The sequence below is a fragment of the Fragaria vesca genome, linkage group LG6 (assembly GCF_000184155.1).
Source record: "Fragaria vesca subsp. vesca linkage group LG6, FraVesHawaii_1.0, whole genome shotgun sequence".
NCBI lineage: Eukaryota > Viridiplantae > Streptophyta > Magnoliopsida > Rosales > Rosaceae > Fragaria > Fragaria vesca.
The window spans coordinates 9430843-9454882 of NC_020496.1; the positions used below are offsets into that span (position 1 = coordinate 9430843).

The 24040-nt window shown below is 38.2% G+C and overlaps 4 protein-coding genes across 5 annotated transcripts; 2 read left to right on the forward strand and 2 right to left on the reverse strand.

Moving 5' to 3' along the window:
* Nucleotides 1-131: 131 nt before the first annotated feature.
* On the reverse strand, nucleotides 132-2643 carry LOC101294286 (pentatricopeptide repeat-containing protein At3g53700, chloroplastic-like). Its single transcript, XM_004305167.1, has one exon. It carries the CDS (start codon nucleotides 2641-2643, stop codon nucleotides 358-360), a length of 2286 nt encoding a protein of 761 aa, XP_004305215.1. The 3' UTR covers nucleotides 132-357.
* A 1292-nt stretch (nucleotides 2644-3935) lies between these two features.
* LOC101304395 (actin-depolymerizing factor 3-like) lies at nucleotides 3936-6849 on the reverse strand. Of its 2 annotated transcripts, none has more exons than XM_004302728.1 (3): nucleotides 6832-6849; nucleotides 4523-4788; nucleotides 3936-4436 (listed from the first exon to the last, which is right to left on the reverse strand). In XM_004302728.1, the coding sequence occupies exons 1-3, from the start codon at nucleotides 6832-6834 to the stop codon at nucleotides 4286-4288; spliced, it is 420 nt and encodes a 139-aa protein (XP_004302776.1). In that variant the 5' UTR covers nucleotides 6835-6849; the 3' UTR covers nucleotides 3936-4285. The 2 variants fall into 2 exon arrangements, with proteins under 2 accessions (XP_004302776.1, XP_004302775.1); XM_004302727.1 differs by lacking the exon at nucleotides 6832-6849 and adding an exon at nucleotides 5764-5847.
* A 7874-nt stretch (nucleotides 6850-14723) lies between these two features.
* LOC101294581 lies at nucleotides 14724-21550 on the forward strand. The gene is made up of 21 exons (XM_004305168.1): nucleotides 14724-14795; nucleotides 15579-15632; nucleotides 15730-15755; nucleotides 15864-16647; nucleotides 16752-16820; nucleotides 16902-17100; nucleotides 17218-17335; nucleotides 17451-17519; nucleotides 17624-17708; nucleotides 17806-17865; nucleotides 17976-18028; nucleotides 18108-18286; nucleotides 18701-18884; nucleotides 19252-19309; nucleotides 19415-19471; nucleotides 19549-19797; nucleotides 20209-20270; nucleotides 20624-20680; nucleotides 20770-20863; nucleotides 20966-21106; nucleotides 21216-21550. The coding sequence occupies exons 1-21, from the start codon at nucleotides 14724-14726 to the stop codon at nucleotides 21297-21299; spliced, it is 2754 nt and encodes a 917-aa protein (XP_004305216.1). The 3' UTR covers nucleotides 21300-21550.
* A 595-nt stretch (nucleotides 21551-22145) lies between these two features.
* On the forward strand, nucleotides 22146-23690 carry LOC101304107 (glycine-rich RNA-binding protein 2-like). Its single transcript, XM_004302726.1, has 3 exons — nucleotides 22146-22309; nucleotides 23040-23108; nucleotides 23206-23690. Exons 1-3 carry the CDS (start codon nucleotides 22192-22194, stop codon nucleotides 23439-23441), a joined length of 423 nt encoding a protein of 140 aa, XP_004302774.1. The 5' UTR covers nucleotides 22146-22191; the 3' UTR covers nucleotides 23442-23690.
* The last annotated feature ends 350 nt before the right edge of the window (nucleotides 23691-24040 follow it).

Genomic DNA, 24040 nt, shown 5'->3' on the forward strand with positions numbered 1-24040 from the left:
TCTACAAACTTATGTTCTTACAACATGAGCAGACTATTGTTTCAACAATCTTTTACACAAGCAACCTAAGGGAGGCATAGGTAGCTAGTACACTTCAAAAAGAGCTGAGACACTTCTATATCCTCAACATCTACTGCATTAGTTTATAAACTTCAGTATCAAAAGAAAACCTGAAATCATTTTTGGCAGTGGTATATGAAAGCATCTAAAGACTAATGGTAACAAAAGTACCTGGCCTTTCCTTTTGCACAGTTTGGGAAGTTAGAAGAGATGGTTTCCCCAAAGCCAACCAAAGAAATCCAGCAGCACTAATATATTGATTCCAAGGTTTATGATGATAACCAAAACTGATTGAAACTAATTTCTGGTCCAGTAAGATTTTCTGGGTCTTTGGCTATTCAAAATACCACCAAGAGTGGCCAATGCATCTTTAAATTTACGGATTTTGAGGAAACCCCTAATCATGGACGCTTCACTGTCTGAAACTCTTGCTTTCTCCATGATCATATCTACAAGCTTAATCAGGGTATCCTCCATAGATAAAGCATATAGTCCTTCGGCCAGCATAGAAAATGATGAAAATTCTGGTAGGTACCCTTTCTCCATCATTTCAATCGCAAAGTCAACTGCTTCCCCAATTGGTCCTCCACCATTACAAAGCCCACGAAAGACAATCCTAAATGTTATTGCATCTGGAGGATCACCCTTCTCCATCATTTCTCGAACAAGCCTCATAGCTTCTGTTGTTCTCTTTCGTTTAAACAGTGCTTGTATTACAGGGTTATAAGCATGTGGAGTCGGAACCAACCCTTTCATCGGCAAACTTCTTAGGAGTCTACTCGCAACCTCAGTCCTACCCGCCTTACATAACCCCTGAATAAGGGTCCCATACGTGACAATGTCTGGTTCACACCCATTCGAAGTCATGTTTTGAACAATATCTGCTGCCTTCTTAATATCCCCAGACCTACAGAAATACGTGAGCAGCGAATTGTAGGTGAACTTGTCAGGCTTCAAACCTTCCATTATCATCTGGTCCATCAGTTGAGAAGCTTCCTCCACCCTCCTATTCTGGCAGAGGCCATCAATAAGGGTATTGTATGTCACTGAATTTCTTGAAATGCCCTGGAGTTCCATCTGATCAAAAATCTCCTCTGCATCTTCAATCCTCTTGTTTTTGCAGAACCCATCAATCAGAGTATTGTATATTACAGCATTTCGTGCACAGCCACTTGACTCCATATCTTTCAGCAAGCTCAAAGCCTCTTCCAGCTTCCCTCTTGAACAGTAGCTATCGATCAGCAAACTGTAAGTAAACCCATCAGGTTGACACCCTTTCATCTTCATCTCCTCAAACAGCTCCATAGCAACTTTATGATTACTGTTCAAGCAGAGACCCTGAATCAGTGAATTGACAGTACAAACATCAGGTATAATTCCCTTGCTAGTTAGAACACGCGCTAGCTTAGTTGCCTCCTCCACCCGGTTCTCCTTGCACAATGTGCTAATCAGAGTATTATATGTGACGGTATTTGGGGAACAGTCCCTCGAAACCATCTGATCAAGAATGTCCACCGCCTCTTCAATCTCACCCAACTTACACAACCCCGAAACCAAAGCATTATACGTATAGATATCCAGATCAAACCCCTCCTGCAACATCACATCCATAATCTCCAAAGCATGCTTAACATGCCCCACCCTACACAAGCCCTTCACCAACGTATTAAACGTGTACTGATCAGGAGAAAACCCCTCCTTCGCCATCTTCTCAATGAAACCAAACGCTTCATCAACCCTACCCTCCTTGCAAAACCCATTAACTAACACATTAACAGTCACATTACTACAATGACAACCATACTCCACCATCTGCTCCCTAATTCTCAACGCGCCTTTCATCTCACCTTCCTCGATATAACCCTGCATTATAGTAGTAAATGTCTTCTCATCCGGCTTCAAACCATAGCTTCCCATCTCCTCCATCAACAAAAGTGCGGGCCTAATCTGATGAGCTCTACACAAAGCCTTAATCAAAATGTTAAATGTAGAAACATCCGGCTTAATCCCCCTGCTATTCATCTTGGAATTCGCAGTTTCGACTAGTTTAAGCTTATTCCCATCAACCAACACATTAAGCAAGAAATTAAAGAAATGGGTATCGGGTTCCAACCCGAACTCACTCTCCATCACATCCACAACGCCCAAAATCTCATCATACAAATCAAACGCAGCGTAGCTCTCAATCAAAATCAAGAAGCTACCTTTACTCAAACACTGATGGTGACTCATTTCATCCAATACGTCCCTCATCGACTCGAAAGACCCGACCTTTCCGAGCTTGGTGAGGACCTCCTCGTAGACGGCGGAGCTGGGGGAGAAGCTGGGCTGCTTGGAGGCCCAGTCGAAGAGGCGGAGGGCGGACGACTCGTCGTTTTGGCGGCGGAGGGAGTCGAGGAGCTGCTGGGGAGTGAAGTCGTGAGGGAGGGGGTGGGTGGTGGAATAGGAGAGGGAGGAATGAACGACGAGTCGTTTGTGGAGTGGGAAGGAGAGAGAAGTGGAGGGTCTGTGAGGTGGAGGTGTTGGGGTTAGGGTGGGTGCGAGAGACCAGGAAGAACATTGGGTGCAGAAAGAGAAGGCCATTGGAGAAAGACGAAGGGAGTTGGTGGGGTTGGGTTAAGCCAGGAGAGATGAGGAGGCTTTTGAAGCCCAGAAAGTGTTTGAATTCTGGTGAAGAAAGCTAAAAATGGTGAAGAGCGTACAGAAAAGCCAGAAAGAGGTGGACGGATAATTGTGTGACAGGATTTTTAGAGGGACTCTAACGACGTCGTTCTGCTGACGTAATCCTAGCAATTTTTTTTCCCCCCGGGTATTTACTCATCGGTAAATACAGTATCCGTCTATATCAAATACCATCTACAAAAAAAAAAAAAAAAAAAAAAAATCTATATCAAATACAAAAGATGTTACCCAACTGCAAAAGTAGGTAACATAAGCACAGTTTTACTCAAATTTGGAGCTCGAAAACAGTTGAAGAAGATAAATATACGATAAGCGAGATGAAGAAGTAGAGCAATGTCTTCCACTTCAAAATGAAGAATGAGTCCGTTTCCTTGCAGAATCATGGTTTTCTCAATATCACTTTTGTATAACGTGCACGCTACTCAAAAGTATAGTAGTACTCGTCCACTCAAACAAAGAACTCGACCAAGTTGAACTGACCAAAAATGAGACAAGGTCAATCATCCGAATAGCCTGGAGCAATTGAGCCAAGTTCGAACTCTTTTACCGAGTTTACTAGTTAACCGATGTCTGGGCAGTTCAGCAATTGAGGCATAGATGACAGATGCTAAGGAGAAACATCATGGGTACTGGTATTTTTCTATTTCTGGGTTTGGATATGAACAAATCATACGTATTGGCGAGGTGGATGTGTTGCAAAGACTGAATCTATCATCAATTCAAGTATCCATGTTCTGGGGTGGAATCACTGGAGGGTATAATTTTGAATATGGGGCATCTGCAAACTGGAAGTCAGGACCTAATGGGAAGAAATTCAACATGAATGTTTGCCCCAAAAAGTGCCACATTACCAATTGTTTAAGAGTGTCGCTGCCAAGATAAATAGCCTGCATGGGGTAAGAACTCGACCATGAAGGGAAATATGGAATGTAAAAGGTGAAACTTGGGAAGTGGAGCTAGAAATAATCCAACCGAGTCCACAGACAACAGGAAAGATAAAGGTGAAAAATTGATAATCGAAGCTGGCATACATACTAGATGAAAAGACTCAGCATTCACATAAAAGAGCAATTGCAATAATCAACTTGTAAGGAACTGCCAACTACAAATCTTCTACAAGAAAGATCAATATCCAATAAAAGCAAGGTCATGGTCATACAGAACAAGCCAAATTAATCAGCAACAAGAGAGGGGTCATAAAAGCATGATCCTTTATAATGCTTCAAAGAAAAATGACAAGGGTCATATACAACACTCGGAAAGAGGTAAGGTGTCGTCTAAACCCCCACAAACAACTACATATTAGTTTGTTGACATAGAACTACCAAAGCAGCCACTCAAACATATAGGTTCTATAAGATCACATATCATATGATATACGACAAACCAGGGACACTTGTTCAAAACGAATAAGAAACAATGACAGAACTTGGAAATTGATGTCATCATTAGCCAAGTCGTCATCCCACAATGTATAAACATTCCACTCAAGTAACAAAGGCTGAAAGGAATAACTTCCCACCAGATATCCTATGTTTCATATTTAGCTGGCACGGCTCTTAATGACATCAAGGCCAATCTCAGATGAATCAGTTGCCTGCAACTCAATCTGAATTCCATCAAGCTCTCTCTTGAATCTGTCCTTTGAGCTTGCGTAGATCATCTTGTTTCTCACCCTTGATGTATCAGGAGACCTTCATCATATAAATGATACAAAAGACCTGATTAGATAACAAAGTATTCAACATAACTGGAAGTGATATAAGAAAATGAGAGTTACCATGCAATGAAGAATATCCGACTTTTAGGGACACCCTCTGGTGTAAGGAAATCGAAATCAAAAACCGCATAACGGCATTCATCAGTAGGAAGGCTATCTGTGAAAGCCTCATAGGTTTGTGCAGGATCACCAGTTGCTTCAACAATAACTTGCTTTTGCTTCTCCTCAATCTTGAACACAATCGATCGGTAGGTCCTCTTTGTCTTGAGTTCCAGAAACTTCAATTTGCAATCATCGTGCACAGCCATACCAGATGCTGCATTGGCCTGTGAATTGCAAGAAATTAACTTAGTAAGACCACATTTTACGGCAGCACCATTTTTAAATAAAAACCCTATGTAGACAAAAAACAAAACATTAAGACAAGTAAAGAATGTTTCATTAATAATCTAAACACCAGAGAGAGGAAACAAGAAAACATTGTCCATGCCCAATTTGCATTATTCTTTGGTAAGATTTTATACCAAGACATGAAAATCAAAACTCCCCACTCTTTGTTCCCTACAATGCCCTACCCTAAAGCACTAAAGGAGAAACAATGAATAATTTAAATTTGTTAGACAAACCTCCTCCCGATATGTATTATATATACGCACATCAACATTTTAAAAACAAAAAACAAAAACGTGGTGTATGTGATTCATTTTGGATCCAACTTAAGCTGTGATCAAACCTTTGCGCTCAAACTACACATCATATACAATCATACATTAATCACCAAAAATAACAGATCCACGAAAAAAAAACTTCTCATCTCCATGCTTATAGAATCACTACCGAGAAACACATACACAATTAAAGCTAGCACTAGCCATCTCAACACCTGTGCTACACACACTAGATCCACAATATTACTAACCAGTAAGTATTCGAAACTTGGCTCCCAAAATACTAACATATATAGCAAGCAAAAGGATACATAAACCTCATCAGTCCACAACAAATCGCGATCAAAACGTTCATCATCAAAAACAAAACCACAATCAAATCAGATCTGGAAAGCTAAAGACTCATACACAAACAGTAAACCAGCTATCAATTCCATCCAACTCAGTTCTAACCATCAGATCGACCACAGATCAACCTACACCGTTCATAAATCGAATCCGATCATCCATTTCGAAGCTAAGCAATCGCAATCGGTAAACATGATTCAAAGAATCTTCACTCAGATTTTCTCAGCAGTGAAATAGGTAAAGAGTCAAACGCGTAAATCGATCGGAGAAAATAATAGGACTCACCATTTTCGCGGTTCAGGTGAGGAGCGACGGAGTAGGAGGAGGAGATATAGGAGGTATGTTCTCCGATGACGACGACTTGCAGAGAAGAAAAATGTAACAAGAGGGGTTTATATACGATGGCTATGTGAGTGCCACAGGGAATAATAACGTGGAGGTGGTCGTATGACAGAGGAGCGTGTAATAGATGATTGGACCAATGGCGTGAGGCCACGACTCTTGCGGCAACATGTCCGTGAATGGCTAGAGCCAGCTGATTCACTCTCATTGTTTCATCACGGCTCGCGCCGCTCCACACCACATACTTTTTCTTTTTTTTTCTTTTATTTATTTATATGTTTGTAACCAAATAAATATAAATAAAATTTAAAAAGAAAATAGTGTAGATAATGAGTGAACTGCTCGGGCAGGTGAGAAATCATGATCTTTACTTTATTATTTCTGATTAAGGATTACAATTTCAAGAGCGATTTAGTTAAATGTTTTTTTTTAATGAAAAATAGAATCTTCGTTAATTTAGAGTGATTGTAATGAGAACATAACTAATCTTTTGGTTCTCTAGTGATGATGGTGTAGAGGTTTCTGAGTTGGGTGGGATGGTGGTAGAGTTCATTAGTTTGGTGAGTTTCCCAACCGCGCTTACAGCTCTATACCACAACCCAATTAGCTTTGCCCTTGGTCCTCCATTTTTATTCCGGATTCCTTCGGATGTATTCTATTAAAGTTCGAAACTAGTACGTGAAAGCTAACAATTCACGACTTTTCAAGCGGTGTGAGTTATTGGAGGCTGATAATTACTTCAATAGCTCTCTATAGTATCTTATTACTTCTATAACTTTGTTTTTGTATTAATTTAGGTATAGTAAGTTTGCCCTTTTTTAGTATGAATTCATGATTATCGGAGTGTATAAATCAAATAGGTTATATCTATAGTTATTTTGTTGTTTTGAAACATGATGTATGAGAGGATGAATATTTTTCATATTGATTGTAGTATTGTATTGTAAAACTTGAGGTTGCTTGATAATCTATTACCTACACAAATGGCTTATCAAATAGAAAATGAATGGCCATACGAGTGACCAAATAGAAAATGAATGTGTATACTTTTCTTCCGGACCAAACAGAAAAAGAAGCTAATGGCTGGTTTAGAGGCGCTAGGCTAAGCTCAGTAACAAGTTAATTAGATATTTTGGTCGTTGACCCACTGTAACAGTGCGCTTCACACTGATATTTTCGGACAAATTGTATTTTTTTTTTTTTGCTAACACGAATTGAGAAGAAAAAAAAAGGCGTGTGGTCCACTGAGATTCGTTTATGCGTTGATACAACGCTACCTATAATTTGAATTATTAATCGGCAACCTTTTGAAAAAGAAATTTCAGAAGAAAAAAAAAAAGGACAGAAATATGGACCTGCACTGCTGCACATAATCACATTCTTCCACATGATCCACTCGTTCTCGAGGTCCTTTTCCTGAGGCGCACAAGTGTTCTCAATTATTGATTTCATTCCGCTTAGTCTGAATCTTCCATTTTTCTTTTGGTTTCTTTGTCCATTTAAGTTAAATATTTTTTACCTTACATTGTTGAATATGCTCTGTCAAAAAGTACTACACGATCAACATGTGCATATTGGGTGTTATGATTTTATGGGTTTGATGAGCGACGCCTGACAGTACACCACTAGGACTATACGGATCGTATAGTCATGAATTTGGTATTTTGATTTTATGAGTTTGATAATCAACGTTTAACCGTAAATGTATTATTTTGCCGATTATAAATTTTGAGATCTTCTGAATGACTATAGACTAAATGCTGATAGTGTGGTGGTTCCTAATCATTATGACGTGTTGATGGGTGGTCTGGCGAGGCTAGAAGCTTGTGACATTTCTATTAATGCCACAAAATCACTTGCCATCAAGATTGGGCTTGAATATGCAACTGCTGCAGCTTCTATCCTTTGTTATAGAATATGTCAGTCTCATTAACAAAGCAACCTTGTTTGATGGGGGTTATCACAGTGGCCGGAAATCTAGAGTAATGGATTTCTCTTGTTGTCAATTTCTCCGGTATGGTGCCTTTGTTGTACTTTATCCCGGGTTCTATTGAATTGGTAGTTTGGCACCAACCGGATGATACCTACTTAGTTCTTTGATTACATTCAATTTTAAGTTTTAGTTTATTTGTTACCTTTTGATATATTTATATTTTGAATTGTTACAAGTCAAGGCACGAAAAAAACGAAGTATGTACATGAAAATAACTCAACCTTTTTGCTAACTCATGTGACTCGTGTCATTCAATCATTTCGTATCTGACGAGAGTGATAACCCATAACACTTCTGCGACCAATTGGTAATGTCACATTGATGTGTGTCCAATTATTTGATATTTAGCAGTAGATCATATAATTTGAGTTAAAAAAAAAAAACAGTTCGATAAAGACATCAGAGTACTGTGGTAGTGTGGTGAGAGAGAAGATAAGAAGGGATTGAAACGAGTATGTCCAAGGCTCCAAGCAGTATATTCCAAAAGAGTACCCTGTAAGGACGACCCAGATTGTCCAAGATGCTTCGGGGAACTGGAAAGCTTGCTCATGTATTTTAGGAATAGCAGGGAGTGACAAACCCAGGTACGAGTTATTGGGTGTCTCTGAAATGGACCACGTACTCCATACTTATCCAATATATGGGGGCCGTCCCTCAACTGGGTCAAGTCGAAGAATGCCCAACGGTCAACAGAAGTAAAAGAAGAAAGATATTTTGACACACCTCGTAATTTTTTGTAGTAAATAACTCTGTTTTCTAGTGTCATATTTTTAGACAAGTAAACTTCTTAGAAGATATGAATTAGGTCATTCTCTTCCTAATACTAAGGTTTGGTCAGGCATCATTCCTCTTCCGGCTCTAAATGCGGTGTGTTTCGATTATACTCAAATGGGTTGTATGATGAGATTCTCGTTGTAATTGCATTTTTCTTTCAGCAGTGGTTTTGGTAAACATTGACATGAGAGTAACATTTGATTGTGCCATAGATAAATTAAGTAATAACAAACGTTTCATTCAATTAAAATTCATCCTATTGTCTAATAATTCATTTTTCCACCTATGTTGCTGCTGGACTATAGATCTCACGCACTAAACTTCAGCCTACCACCAGACAGCAACGACTATTTGACAAACCATCATATACTTAAACGCTATAAATTTTTTAATATCATTATATCAAAATTGATAATTGAAAAAAAAGGTTCGAGTTCGAAATAAAAGGACCAACAGAATCCAAGAAACAAGCAGTAATAATTAGGTATTCCAAACCCCATCATCTACTGCTATAGACTGTATAGAATCAACCATCACCAACACAGAGATCACTACCACGTTCCCATCCCCATTCTTAAACCAAAACAGTCAAACACTCTGCTAACAATAACTCGGTAGTTAATTACAACTCACCAACTCTCGTTTCATTTGCAGTAAAGTCTTCAATCCTCTCCATTCTTCCATCACTCCCTTCCCCCAATTCAAACCTCCCCACACTTTTTAGAGCCCTCACCATTTAAATTTCCCCTCATAAATCTCGTATGTTCATCATTATATAACTACGAAAAACATACAATATTATTTGATATGAGTATTAGTCCGTTGACAATTATAGATCGGTCATAGATTAAATTAACACCAAACTAGATCTGATAGTAATGTTCACACCATTATGTGGTTCAACATATATAGTTGAAAAATTCACACAATAAACATGTATATAAGTAATTCACACACATGAAACTTTTACAACACTGTTGTTCAACGCGAATACTAAGATTCAGATTGATTAGACCATTACGCAATAAGAAAATATATAAAGTCAAAAATTAATATTCTATCAGAATTAGCTGAAGGTTGTAATTTTAATCGAGCATGACTAATTTGTATTTCGGCAAATTACTGCTCAAACGGAAAATTCTTACATACCATTGTTGTTTGCATCTCTCAAGCATCGGATCCCAAGCAGTACAATGGTTTTAAGCAACAATTTATGGCATACATTGGATTCAAGGATCCGTTTTCTCAAAAAAACAAAGCATTAAATTTGATGAAACAAAAATATATACGCAAGAGCAAGAACCACAAGAACGCGTTGATTAAGATCAAAGAAAATATTATCCCATTAACGATTTTTTTTTCCTCAGTTTCCAGGATCATGAAAAAGCTCAGTATCTGAGACATTCACATTTCCATAACAAAAACATAACCAACACCGATTGACATAAAACGAAAACACATAAGATTTTTCCATGACGAGATTACAGGCATTTGGTTCTCTAGTTATTAGCTGCGTCTGTGGTTGTTGTCTTGTTCTCCTTGGCATTCTCCGCACCGGTTTTCGCTGCCTCAGCGGACGGCGGGAGAGGAGGAGAGATCAGGTTCGGTGGAGCCTGGTTGGTTGGTGCACCTCCTGCAGCAGCGGCCACCTTGTCTCCAGCCACAACATCTTCGGATAGGAGGAAGTCCGGGGACATGAATATGCTCTGAGATGGCCTTCTCTGGTGGCGATTTGGCCTCTGAGACATGGTTCTGGGTTTGTTTGGGATAAGAAGCAGAGGGTAATGGAGGAGGAGGAGTGTGTTTATAGTGATAGTGGTGTTGTCTGAGGTAGTTAGGTGTAGGGAGAGAGCACAAGGTGTTGACTGGTTTTTATAGTGAGGGAATGGGTTAAAAGCTGTTAGGTTGGGTTAAATGGGAAAGTTAGACTTGCAATCCCATTATTACCCCCCTCCTCTCAATATGAGGGTTGGTAGGAATGGCAATAGCATCAATTGATTCTTATCTCGAAGGGTTGTATTTGTCTTTGTAACGATTTACATTAACTCTATATGTGTTGCTTACGTAATAGAATTATAACGTTGAGAAAAAAAAATGACGTGTGTAAAGATCATTGCATTGCATGTAGTCTAATTGGCATAGTAAAGGGTCGGTAGCAGTAAATTAATTGTATTATTGGGGGATTGTATCTGCCTATGTTTCGATTCATATCTACTCGTTACAAGTTACTCATGTTTGTTTATAAATAACATTTGTAAGGAGCGTTGTAGTGTATTTGATCTCATTACGTGAGCATGAGGTTGGTAGGAGTAAACTAATTCTCTTAATGTGGGAACATATTTGTCTTTGTTTCGATTCAGATCTACTCGTTACATGTTACTCACGTTTGTTTATAAATGACATTTGTAAGGACCATCACAATACATGTAATTTAATCGTGTCAACAAGGGGTTGGTAACGGTAATTAATTTTCATCTTAAAGAATTGTAATTGTTTTTATTTCGATTCAAATTTTCTCGTTACGTGTTAATCACGTTTGTTTATAAATGACATTTGTAAGAACCATCACAATACATGTAATCTCATTGTGTCAACAAGGAGTTGGTAACGGTAATTAGTTTTCACATCATAATTGTATTTGTTTCTATTTCGATTCAAGTGTTCTCGTCCCATTCTATTCTATTTGCATAATAAAATGATAACCTGGATTTATAACATTATGTAAAAAGTATCTTATTGTCATGTTACTTACAATCGCACGTGTCAAACGAAAATTTTTGTGTTAAACTCTTTGAGAAATGATTAAACGTGAGGAAGAATTTTTATGTAAATTCAAAATTTAAATCTCCATCCTACAAAAATTATTGCGAGAAGTTGCTTACAATCAAATGTGACAAATGGAAATTTGTGAGTGTTAAACTCTTTGAGAAATGACTAAATGAGAGGAAGGATTTTTATGTAAATTCAAAATGTAAAACTCCATCCTACAAAAGTTATTGCGAGAAGATTATTACGAATCTAGGGGATATGGAAATAATTTTATTAATTGTGAAAGAAAAAGAGAGAAAATTAATTGTGTATTTACATTAAAATCTGTAATTAATAGATAAATATTTGGTAAGAAATCCATGTGATTTGATGGAACAACATTAATGAGGGTATGAGTCGTGGGTGGGTGTACGTGCATATAGTACTTGGAACTCCGCTTGGAACCTTCGTACCCGGTTTCAGATCCACATGAATCTTGTGGATAGACTTGAAGTACACATTTTATTTTAGTTTATTTCACGTTTATATTTTCAGATGAGAAAGTTCGATGAACCTGTTAAATGATTGCTCTGTAATAATTTGTTGCTTAAATTGAGTTGTTAAAACTAGATCAATAAAGTGATTTGTCTTAATTTTTGAATTTAGAGATAATTATCTTAAGATAGTCATTACGTCTCGTTTGATATACTTTCACTTAAATCTAAAAAAATCAGTCTTTATCTAAATTTTTAGATTTTATAGTATTTAATAAATTAAAGAAAAACATTTTTAATTTTTTTTTTACAAGTCACTAGCAGCTGTTGTCATTAAAAACTAATATTTGCAATGTAACATTACAATGATATGCAAGATAGACCATCTATATTTGAAGACTATGACACTTATTAAAGCAAGACTACTCATATGATCAATATCATAGTTTGTATGCGGAAAATGAAAATAAAAAATTACCCAAGCCGAAAGCCCTACATATTTGAATTGCTCATGTGGTAACCGAAACTCGAAAACTTGCTCATGTGTTCGTATGCATGTCTATCAATGCTGACTTATAGCTTTATACCTCAATATAGGGAAATATATCCATCATATGCATGTCGACCAGGGCACTCCGACACAACTATTTTAGACCCTCATTATCTTCAATAGCATAGGCAATGCAATTGCCTCATCAACAAACCACAAATTCATCCATAAGTGGTTGATACCAGATTGCCTCCAAAGCTATTGCCACCATATTCAGGTTTACAAAACTCAACTTGCATCTTGTGTTTAGCGATGTAATCCCAAATGATTGATTCGTCTGAATCGCATACCACCGCTAGAATTCCTATACGATCATAATGAAAAAGAGGCCAAGTCGCTCATGGTCAATGATGAAAGCTTCACCTCATATCGATGTAGAGGAAAATGTGAAAGAAATCGACGAGGAAGGTTGGAGAATTAGGGTAGACAAAAGCGTCTAGTGCTTGAGCGACCAGAGCCACCGTTGTTGTTTTCGCCACCAAGGGCTAACCTGGAAGAGTTTAATTGTTGGCGATTCTTGGAGTAAATCGTTGCGGTGAAGCCACCATTGAAATCTAGCCCAAGGCGGCTAGGGTTGGGGGAGAGACTAGAGAGTGTTTATTCTCCTTAGTTTATTGATATTTTATTACTTTAAGGACTCGATTACCATTTTAATAACATATTTTACCATTTGAGAACTAACGTTGTAACTAAATTTTGTACAACTTTAATAACGCATGTGACAACTTTGAAGACTAATATTACCACTTTAAAGACTCATTATACAATTTTAAGATAAAGCTGATACATGTCATGCATTAATTCGACTTTAGCTCCGTTTATTCACTTTTCTATGGATTTTTTGTTCGCAAATATAAGGACATTTTTGTCCAACCAGTAAATTGAGAAGTTCGAATAATTGAGAGAAGTAAAATGAAGTTAAGTAGTTCATTCATGTCTCATGAGAAAAGAAAAAGAAAATAAATGAAGTGTTGAATCAGTATAAGGACATTGAAATGTAGCATAGATACAAGTGCTCACACGAGAGGAAATGATGTGGTTCCAACGATCGCTTGTTAACTGATTGAAGTACATTGATCGTAAAAAAAATTGTTTTTTCACAACTATCCACGTTAAAGGGTGTAGCACAAGCAGAGTTGTTGGTATAATATGAGAGGACAATAAGTGGAAGACATGTCATGTGGATGTGGTGGTGTGTTTTTGTTAGCTATTTTGAACAATTATTTACCACGAAATGATCTAAACTGAATGTTAGTGTTTATAGGAGGTTACTATAAGATTTTATGTTAAACAATCAAATAAACTTACTCGTACTTTTTATAAAGGTGAAATTGAAGCGGCTTTGAAAGATATCGGTCCAGCAAAAGGCTAGGAGCCTAGGACATATGGAATGCAAGTAATGTTTTATCAAAGTTACTGGGCCGTGGTTGGGATAATGTTAAAGATCAATGTTCGAAGGTTCTTCATTGTTAGGAAACGTTGAATAACTTGAATGTCATAAATCATACTTTGATTGCTTTGATCCCTATGGTGCCTAATACGAAGTAAGTAATAGTGTATCGACCTATAAGTATGTGTGATGTCCTTTATCAGCTGAGTTGGAAGACCTTTGTTAATCAATTGGAACATATATGTGATATATGGGTTTATTTTCAAGTTTCAAAGTGTGTATTTGTTCAGAGTTTCAGAGCATTGGAAGCACATTTGGAAAGTCAAGGTTCTACCAAAAACGAGACACTTTTTGTGGGGATGTTCGACGAGCCAAGGTTTATTTCGTGTATGTGGTATTAGCGTCATGTTTCACATCACTCCATATGCCCGAGGTGCCAACTAACAAATGAAGCACCTTTGTACATAACTTGGTATTGTCTTTTATGTACGTGTTGCAGTGTTAGAGAATGTGAGTTTTTATTATAAACCCAACTCGGGTGTGTTGGGTGAACATTTTTGATTTATTGGATCATGCTATTTAGATCTTAACATAATGGATAAGATGAAGCTTTTGGTTGTGTTGTTGTGGAGTAATTGGAGTGAAAGAAACAAAGTTGTGCATGGTGAACAACCTATACATTATAAGGTTATGTTTGCACAATGTGTTTCGATATGGGAAGGGTTGTTAGTTGTACAGTTAAAATTTGATGCATATGTTTCTAGTGACGAGAGTTATGTGAGATAGCGGTGGTGAGGGACAACCATGGTCCATGACGGCCTTAAAGAAATAATTATAGGTTAGAAACTGTACAAGGGGCATGGCTTGCAATTGGATGGAGTTGAGACTGCTTATTTGGAGACTATAAGGCTTGTGAACAATAGTGATGAGTGTTTTGCAACATAAGGTGTCTTAATGGAGAAGGTTAGGCTACTGTTGGGTGTAGTTGGTTCATTTGGTATTGTTCATATCCAAGACATGCTAATGGTATGTAACTCCGTTGGAGGACATTTATCTTGATCGGGGTCGGGACTCACTGGCCTACGGACATTGGACATCATCGATGGTGACATACCGTCGTATTCGTTCAATATCTTTTCACTCCGTCAATAATCGAAACAAAACTGACGGAAAACACAAACGCCCGTTATCCATATCTTCCCGTACTTTTCCCGGCGAATGACAGTTGGACTCACCCATCAGTTATGAAATTCCAACCCCACCAATATCTTCTCCACACTCCCTGGGATTCCGCCACCTGGACCATCCAACGGCCCACAATCCCCTCATGACGCAACCAAAACATAATCCCCAAAACAATAAAAGCAGCGGGAGTGCACAAACTTCATCAACCACGCCACCATCACACGTGTCCCTGACGTTACACTCCACCCGAACCGCCACGCCACGTGTCCCAATCTAATAGGCCAACTCATAGGGCCCATCGACTTTTATCCACCTGCCTTCTCGTTTCTTCCAAAGCTTCGCAATCCAATTTAGAAATAAATGAAATAAGTAAAGAAAGAAAGGACTCTATCTTCCCCTCAAAAGTTGAATCTCGAGCGCGAGCCAAGCTTTTCGTTTCGCTATTTTGCCGCTCTGCACGTTACTCTCTCTCTGAAACCGAATTGAAAAACCCTAACCCTTCTCTCATCCCGCGTTAAATTTCCACTCCCTCCGATCTCACTCCCTCTTTTTCTCTCCCTCTCAAAACTTCCAGATCTCTCTGATTTCTTTGGATTCTTCTCGAATTCCTTTTGGATCTCTCAGACCTTCTTTGGATTTGGAGGCCTTGTTCGGTTTGATTTTCTCAGATTTGGATCAGTAAGGTTCTACGACACCTTTTCTTTTCGATTTTCGTCGCTGAATTACGGTTTTTTATTTTTATTTTTGCGGTTTTGGTTATAGTTCTTGATTTTAGGATCAGACTGACCTCGAATTTATGAGGTTTGATTCATTTCTGGACAGATTTAGTACTGCATGCGAATTAGGCTTGGATTTTGGACGTTTGGTGTTTGTTATTGAATGCTGTATTGGAAGCTTGGTGTTGTGAAGGAGAGTGGATTGTTTGGCAGTGGGGTTGGATTTCCAGTGGAGTTGTATGGGAGAAGAGGATAGATTGGAAAATGGGGGAGTGGAAATCGAGAGCTCTCCAAGAACTGAATTGAAGCGAGACCATCAGTGTCTCGTAGGTGATACTGAGCCGGATTCGTTTCCGAACAAGAAGCAAGCCAAAGAGGTTTCAAATGATGATATACGCTCCGAAGTTTCGAATCCTGTTGTGTCTCCAAAAGAGAATGAGAATGGCTCGAGCTTTCAGGATATTACTAGCCAACCGGCGGAGTTAGCGAATAGTAACCAAGTAGAGTGTGGAGAGGTTACTTCTTCGAGTTTGAGGAGTTCGAGCTCGGAGGAGGAGGAGGAGAGTTTGAGTGTTGGACAGCCTGCCGAGAATGATAATGGCCAGATTGAGACGGAGACCACGGATACTACTCGTGTTGTGGTTGAGATAGATAAGCCGTCTAGTTCATCTGGGATTCGCAAGATCACGTTTAAGTTCAGCAAAAGAAAGGAAGATTATGAGAACCAGTCATTTGCTTCACCGAGTCAGACTGTACATAATGGGTTTGATTGTGACTTTCCCTATGGTGGGGAGCCTAGAACTGACTGTGGAGAAATGGCTAGTAGGAGCTGGGGGTTCCGAGAAAGGTCATATGCTCATGTCAGGGAGGTGGAATCTAACAAGGTTCCGGAGTGCTACCCTAGCAATGTCAAAAAGCTATTAGCTACTGGTATTCTTGATGGAGCTCGAGTGAAGTATATTTCCACTGGGTCACAGGTAGATGACTAGATGATATAATAAAATTGTTTATAATTTTTCTGATATGCTGCAGTCTGAGCTTTTCTTTGTTGAGACGACTAATAGAATTGTATGTCTGGCAGGTAAAGCTAGATGGAATTATAAGTGGCGGTGGTTATTTATGTGGTTGTTCATCCTGCAACTACACAAATGTAAGTTTTAATCACCGTCCAATTTTGTTCTAGTTTAATTGCGATATGAGTTTTAGCTGACTGGTTCCATGATATTAACAGGTACTCAGTGCATTTGAGTTTGAGCAGCATGCTGGTGTCAAAACTCGCCATCCCAATAACCACATATTCTTGGAGAATGGGAGACCGGTTTATAATATCCTCCAAGAATTGAAGACTGCTCCACTCAACAAGCTGGATGAAGTAATAGAGGCAGTTGCTGGTTCTGCTGTCAATGAAGGGTTCTTCAGGATCTGGAAAGGTGATAAATATCTTTAGCAAGATACTATTCCCCGCATTATAGATAACTAAGTGACTTGCTCATAACTTTGGTGCTACGAGGATCTAATATATATGTTAATTTTTTTTTTTTCTGCAGAATCCCTTTACCGATTTGAGGGGGATGAGGTGTATAAAAGACATTCAGTGAAACTTCCTAAAGTGCCTCGGCTTCCTAAGAAGCCCAAGCTTCCTAAATTCCCTCATTCACTTCCCAGGTATCAGCCTTACACGTTAGGATGTCCTTATCCATACAGTGCATGTTTGACATCTTAACAGTAGATAATATGCTTTATTTTGCATGGGTAAGCTGAGACTGTATCTGTTGTGCAGATCAAGCTTCCATACTCCTTACTCTGTTATGCACCAGAAGAAAACTGCTGGACGTGGCAATAAGAAAACGTATCATCTCCCCTTCTTCTTTTCATTTTGTACTTGGGATTTCTATCAGTAGCTTTTCAATAAGTTGCGAATATTCTTACTGATCGGGAAGTTTGTGCTTTCAGTAGGGATCATGATCTTCACCGGCTACTGTTCATGCCAAATGGGCTTCCAGATGGGGCCAAATTGGCTTACTATATGAAAGGACAGGTATCTTGTTGGATATATTTTTTGTGTTAAAGCTGTCTTCAGATTTTTGTTATATGCAAATTTCAAAATTAGTGATCTGATGACTCTCAATTCTCAGAGAATACTTGGAGGCTACAAGCACGGAAATGGTATAGTATGTAATTGCTGTAATACAGAGGTAAAATTCTAGCTGCATAGACCACATTGAATATGAGTTAAGCATTTTATGCTAGTCCCTCTCTCCCTATTCTCTCCCACATCAATTCTGTGCTATGTGTTTTTGAACAGGTAAGCCCTTCACAGTTCGAAGCACATGCTGGAATGTCTGCTAGGCGCCAACCGTGAGTACTTTCTAACTAACTGTTGTAGTTTGTTGTCTGTATAATGTCTCATGTAGGGAAAACCCATGTCCTTTTGCAGTTACCGTCATATCTATATATCCAATGGATTGACGCTACATGATATAGCCACGTCATTGGCAAATGGACATAACCTTACAACTGGTGCCAGTGATGGAAGTGATGATATGTGTGCAGTATGTGGACATGATACTGGGAAGATGATTCTTTGTGATGGATGCCCTCGTGCTTTTCATGAAGGTTGTATTCATTTTTGAATTATATTGTTAGACATTTAGTTCCATTTTTGTTGAAAATTGCACATTTTGTTTATTAGTTTTGGGCTTTTGGCACAACAAGTTTCATAATTTTATCTTGACATCCTCTGTCACAAGTAAACGATGTGGTATGCTAAAGGTTCTTTTTTATCCAACAATGTTTTCTGGGCTAGTATGTCTTCCATACTTTCCTTGATCCCTTCTGTCACTCCCATGATTTAGTGTTTCAGTGGTAACTTTTTTTTTTTTTTTTTTTTTTACCCTTCAAGTTGATATGGGTGGTTTTTGTTACACATGGCATCATTTTGTTTTCTCACTCATGAAGCACTTTTTCTCGTTCTCTTACTATTCTCTCACTCTCTATTCTTTCATGAATCTAATTAGTTTCATATTGCAGCTTGTTTGGATTCAGAGTGGATTCCTGAAAGCGATTGGCATTGTCCAAATTGTAGAGATAATTTTCAACATGTTAGTAAAGCTGCTGCTGGAGGATCTTCAAGTATTGCAAGACCAATCGTCATACGCTTGACAAGGGAATTCAAAGCACCTGAAATTGAAATTGGTGGTTGTGTCCTCTGTAGGTGTGTTGCTCTAGCTTTTATATTTCATTCATTCTTCTGCACCATGTTAGGATGTTCTCAAGTGACAAAATTTTTTTTTTCCTGGGAAGTGCAAATTTTTCAATGTAGTCTGGGTCGAATGGGGTATAAAGGTGTGCATTAACTTGATCAAATTAATTAGTCTGACTGCATCACGTCTCACTGCCATGGCTTCAAACAGTTACATGGGAATGCCACTTTCTATTTTGGTTATATGGTTTGTTAACTCAAAGTGAAGAGTGTAGATTGTAGGCGTGCACCGGAGAAGTGATTTCCTTGATTGATTAACTCATTTTTGGTTTGTTATCAGTTATTTATAACTGCTAACTGCTTGTACTATCTTTATTAGGAGCAACGACTTCAGTGCAGCTATATTCGATGAGCGAACAGTTATAATCTGTGACCAAGTATGACCTGCCTTTCCATTCTTCTGTTCATATACACGTGTTGTTATGTCAAAATTATCCTTACCACCTATGTCATTGTTAATCTCACCATTGATTTTTATTCAGTGTGAGAAGGAGTTTCATGTTGGTTGCTTACGGGACAATGGATTATGCGACTTAAAAGTGAGTTTTCAATCATGCAATGGTTTATATATTTTGGTTGTTTGGGTAATAATTAGTTTTCTTTCACACTACTGCAGGAACTCCCCAAGGATAAGTGGTTTTGCTGTGATGATTGTAATAGGATTTTTGAGGCTTTACAGAATATAGTATTCAAAGAAGCAGAGCGGGTTCCAGCTCCATTGTCAGATCCAATAATCAGGAAGCATGCAGATAGAGGTATATTTATTGATGGAGTGGCAGATGATGTTCAATGGAGAATTTTCAGTGGAAAAAGTCGCTGTCCAGAACACCTACCATTTTTATCAAGTGCTGCTGCAATTTTTCGAGTAAGTATATGTGAATCCATGATGATCTTTGCCGTCATTATTCTCCTCTTTTTCCATTATCTAAAGCACTCTGAAAATTGATGCCTTTTTCTGAATTGGGACGTTTTTTTCTTTTTCTTTCCCAAATATTTTTTTTTTGTTAAATTTTCTTTCCTAAATGTTTGTTGCAATTCCCTAACGAGTGAACCACATGTGTATGGGTCTGTTAGTTGATGATTCATATCTTTTCTTTCATGCTCTCAGATGCTACTCTTTGATTGATTTTTTGCTTCCTAATTCAGTATTATGTATTATTTATGTGTAAATAAATAATCAATATTGTCACTTTAATTTGCCTGAGAAAATCTACTCTAAACAGTCAATATTGTCACTGTATTTTGCCTAATGATATGTTGCGTTCGTTATTGCCAGGAGTGCTTTGACCCCATAGTTGCCAAATCTGGTCGTGATTTGATTCCTGTCATGGTATATGGGTAAGTAATTCATTTTTGTCTGGTGACATGTTTCTTAGTTTGGAAAGCTTGTATAGGCATATATTTATTTGAGCCCGGATAGAACAGTAAGTGTTGCGGTTAAGATCATTTGTGAACATTATGTTACCTCTTGATTTCCAGCACATATTTTGTTAGCACAACACATCCAAAAAATTCAAAATTGAAGTAGAATATTATTGTTGGTCCAAGTACTTCAATAGTCCCAATAGAGGTGACAAATTTTCAGGGCCATATACCTTGATTTTGGTCGTTCTTGTGTACTATCATTGTCTTTGGTAGCTCAAAGTTAGATTTCTGCTAACAAAACAATTTTTATTTATGGCATTTTTCAGGAGAAACATTTCAGGCCAAGAGTTTGGAGGAATGTATTGTGTTGTTTTAACAGTGAGGTATGTTGCTTCTGTTTTCTCTACTGCAACTCTATTTAGTCCTGCAAATTGATAATTATCTTGTTTTCTGATATCTTTTGTTTGGATAGGTCTGTTGTTGTATCTGCCGGTCTTCTTAGGATTTTTGGTAGGGAAGTTGCAGAGCTTCCGATTGTGGCTACAAGTAGAGAACATCAAGGAAAAGTAAGCATGGATTCCGGATCTGAAACCCTCACGTTTTCAGTTGATATTACTATTTGAGAATGCTTGTTTGTGTCGGACCTCACATTTCTGTTCTTTTTATAGGGTTATTTCCAAGCGTTATTTTCCTGTATAGAGATGTTACTCCTTTCCCTGAAAGTGGAAAAACTGGTTCTCCCTGCTGCTGAGGAAGCCGAGTCAATCTGGACAAAGAAATTAGGGTTTCGCAAGATGAGGGACGAGCAAGTAAGTGAATTGCTAGACCTGTTTACATGGTTGCCTACTTGGAATCTTTTGTTGGTGTTTCAAATGTTGAATGTACTCCCTAACCGTTGCATATTGTTTTGTCTCTCAGTTATCAAAATATATGAGGGATGTTCAGCTGACGGTTTTCAGGGGGACATCAATGTTAGAAAAGATGGTGCAGTCGATGGATTGATAACTTGTCGATCTCTTCTAAAGTTCTGAATGTTAGATTTAGGAACATGTTGGCTTTTGATTTATTTATTTTTGATAGTGATTCATGTATCCGGCCGGTATGGCCTTGTGGTAGTGTTTCACCCCTCTGAAGCATCTGAAGAGTAGGGAAATGAGTTGAAGATAAATGTGTAAAAAGAAAAGAAAAGTAGTGCATGCTGACCTTTTATTATGCATGCATCCAGCATTTTTTTTTTCTCTGTTTTATTGTTTTTCACGTTTCAGGATATTGTATCACGAAATGTTCCTTTTTTTGTAAGATAGGAAAAAAAAAAAAAAATACCATTTTTTTTTGTTGGTAAAAAAATAAAAATGAAGCTTGTGTTTACTCGGTCTATCTTGGCTCCTCATTCCGGCTATGTCATCATTTTCGTCAAACAATATATGGATATGCTAAATTGCTTAATTTGGTCGCATTGTTCAGTCTTGTTTACATGGGCGTTTTTGTTACTGGATTTATTTGTCTTAGTTCCGAGTGGATGTTTTTGTGACTAAATCAATACTAGCATGTAAATCCACTGGGGTTCCTATTAATAATGTATCAAATTCTTCCTCTTCAAATGTCGAATGATACGCTAATTTTCAAATGTCCCACAATATTATTTTTTCTATTTTTTTTACCCTCTATTTCTTGTTTTTAAATAATGGACCCCAGCCTGTTAAGGCCCACGATGGTCTAGACCGCCTAGCCGCAGCCCGTGTCCGCGTAGCCCACATTAACATTTTTTTATTTTTTTTTTAGCAGCGAGTGGATTTTGCAGCTTTCACTGCGTGGATCGAAACATTAAAGAAGAAGTCTGAGCGTCAATAAACCCTAAACCCCGAAAATCCCCATCATTTTCTACCGAGTTCGGATGGCGTTCATGTCTAGCTTCCGTCGCGTTCTTGGCGTATCGGCCTCTGCTCTTCCATCTCAATTCGCCGCCATTCGTCACAATACAACCCTCACATCGCCTAAGCTATTCATCAGCGGTACATTTCGTTCTCCACTCTCAATTCTTTTGTATCTGATTCATCTTCTTATGGTTGCCCATTAAGAAATTAGATTGAGTTTGCTGCAACGCATAGTTTCGGTTGGTAATTCATTGGATATTGTGTGATTTGGGTTATTGTTTTGATGGGTTTCTTTCTTTTCTGCTAATGTAAAATTCAGTATATGATTGCCTCCCAGATTATCCGAGCTCTATTAGCCGTGTCTGTGGTTTTAGATACATTAGGCCTGTTTGTAATTTGCATTCATGTGCCTGTTTAAGTCCAAATTTGCATTTCTGTGTTCATTTATGGTTTTGTAATTCTTGGTTAGAAGCTTTAGACTAATAGGTTCCAACTTAATCCTTTGTCATATGTCGTCGGATTACTGGAAGAACTTTTGGAGTATAGTGTTTCTGGGTTTTAAACCTGTTTTTATTCCCCCAAATCGAGTACTTATCAATCTGGTAGTGTTATTTGGTTATACCAACTAGCATTTTAACACTTGAGGATTTGAGATTGTCAAAAGTTAGAGCACTCAACCCAAGTTGTTAAGCACGGCTTTTGAACTTTCAATGCAATACAAAGATATTGTCATATCATCTTTACTATAATGTGAGAGGTTTGTTGGTGCAATATTTCTAGAAGTCTACTGAAGATAGCACTCAGTTATTCGTCGCATGACTTTTGTATTACATAGGAAGTATGTAACTGATATTTTTGCAATGAACAGGACTTTCAAGATTAACAACTGATGAAAAACTTAAACAGACGTTTTCTGAATTTGGTCAGATTGAACACGGTAAGAGCTGAAGCAACTTGTTTCTTTTCTCCTACAGCCTCTCCCTTTCTTGTATTGCATCCTTTGAAGTATTGCATTTGCACTTATGAATCTGCAGCAAAAGTGATAACCGATAGGCAAACCGGAAGATCAAAGGGGTTTGCTTTCGTCACATACTCATCGATTGAAGAAGCTGAGAAGGCTAAAGAAGGAATGAACGGCAAGTTCTTGGATGGGTGGGTTATTTTTGTTGACCCTGCCAAGCCTAGGGAGTATAGACCCCCACCTCCAGCACAGCAAGAGTCTTCTGATAGTGGTTTCAAAGTAAACAAGACTATTGGATGGTGTGGATGATTGCATATGTTACTTGTTCGAACTCATTGTGATGAAAAGGCAATTTAAACAGGGCAACTCATTGCTGTTTGTATTAGTATGAAAAACGTTTTAGCCGGATTATTTTGAACAGGGAAACCTCGTTAACCTTGTTCTGTTACTTCTGTATGGGTACATTTTGGCCTCTGTCCAACTATTGTAATGTTTTAATTTATATGCCAATGTAGGACTCCCTTCTTTTTTTGTGCCTTCATTCTTCCAATTGAAAGATCAAAACCGAATCATTTCTTTGTTGTTGGACATATAGTTTCCGGTTTCTCTGTCATCTTTTTTATTCTTTTGTATTACAAATGCAAACGGGGGTGCTTGACAAGTAAAATGCTCTAATTATGCATTGCAGCAGAGTGCCTGACCATTCGGACAGCTTTATGAATCGAATCTGGGTTGAGGGTTCCTACCTGACCTCAATCACTATGCCAGATTGCCAACTGCACTAGTTAGTTTTTCCTTTGTAACTAGGAGAGCAGGATGACAGATCAGGTAATGGGACTTGGATACGGGTCGGAGCTAGAGGAGGCCCGGATCCAATTCTTACACGGTGGCGTGAGAATCACGTGCTG

Coding starts and splice junctions, on each gene's coding strand:
- LOC101304107 (XM_004302726.1), top strand. CDS start 22,192: ATGGCGTTCATGTCTAGCTTCCGTCGCGTTCTTGGCGTATCGGCCTCT. Junction 22,310..23,039: donor GCCTAAGCTATTCATCAGCG/GTACATTTCGTT, acceptor TGCAATGAACAG/GACTTTCAAGATTAACAACT. Junction 23,109..23,205: donor ATTTGGTCAGATTGAACACG/GTAAGAGCTGAA, acceptor ATGAATCTGCAG/CAAAAGTGATAACCGATAGG.
- LOC101304395 (XM_004302728.1), bottom strand. Junction 4,437..4,522: donor CGGATATTCTTCATTGCATG/GTAACTCTCATT, acceptor TATATGATGAAG/GTCTCCTGATACATCAAGGG.
- LOC101294581 (XM_004305168.1), top strand. CDS start 14,724: ATGGAGAAGGTTAGGCTACTGTTGGGTGTAGTTGGTTCATTTGGTATT. Junction 17,520..17,623: donor GGACGTGGCAATAAGAAAAC/GTATCATCTCCC, acceptor TTGTGCTTTCAG/TAGGGATCATGATCTTCACC. Junction 18,885..19,251: donor GGTGGTTGTGTCCTCTGTAG/GTGTGTTGCTCT, acceptor TATCTTTATTAG/GAGCAACGACTTCAGTGCAG.
- LOC101294286 (XM_004305167.1), bottom strand. CDS start 2,643: ATGGCCTTCTCTTTCTGCACCCAATGTTCTTCCTGGTCTCTCGCACCC.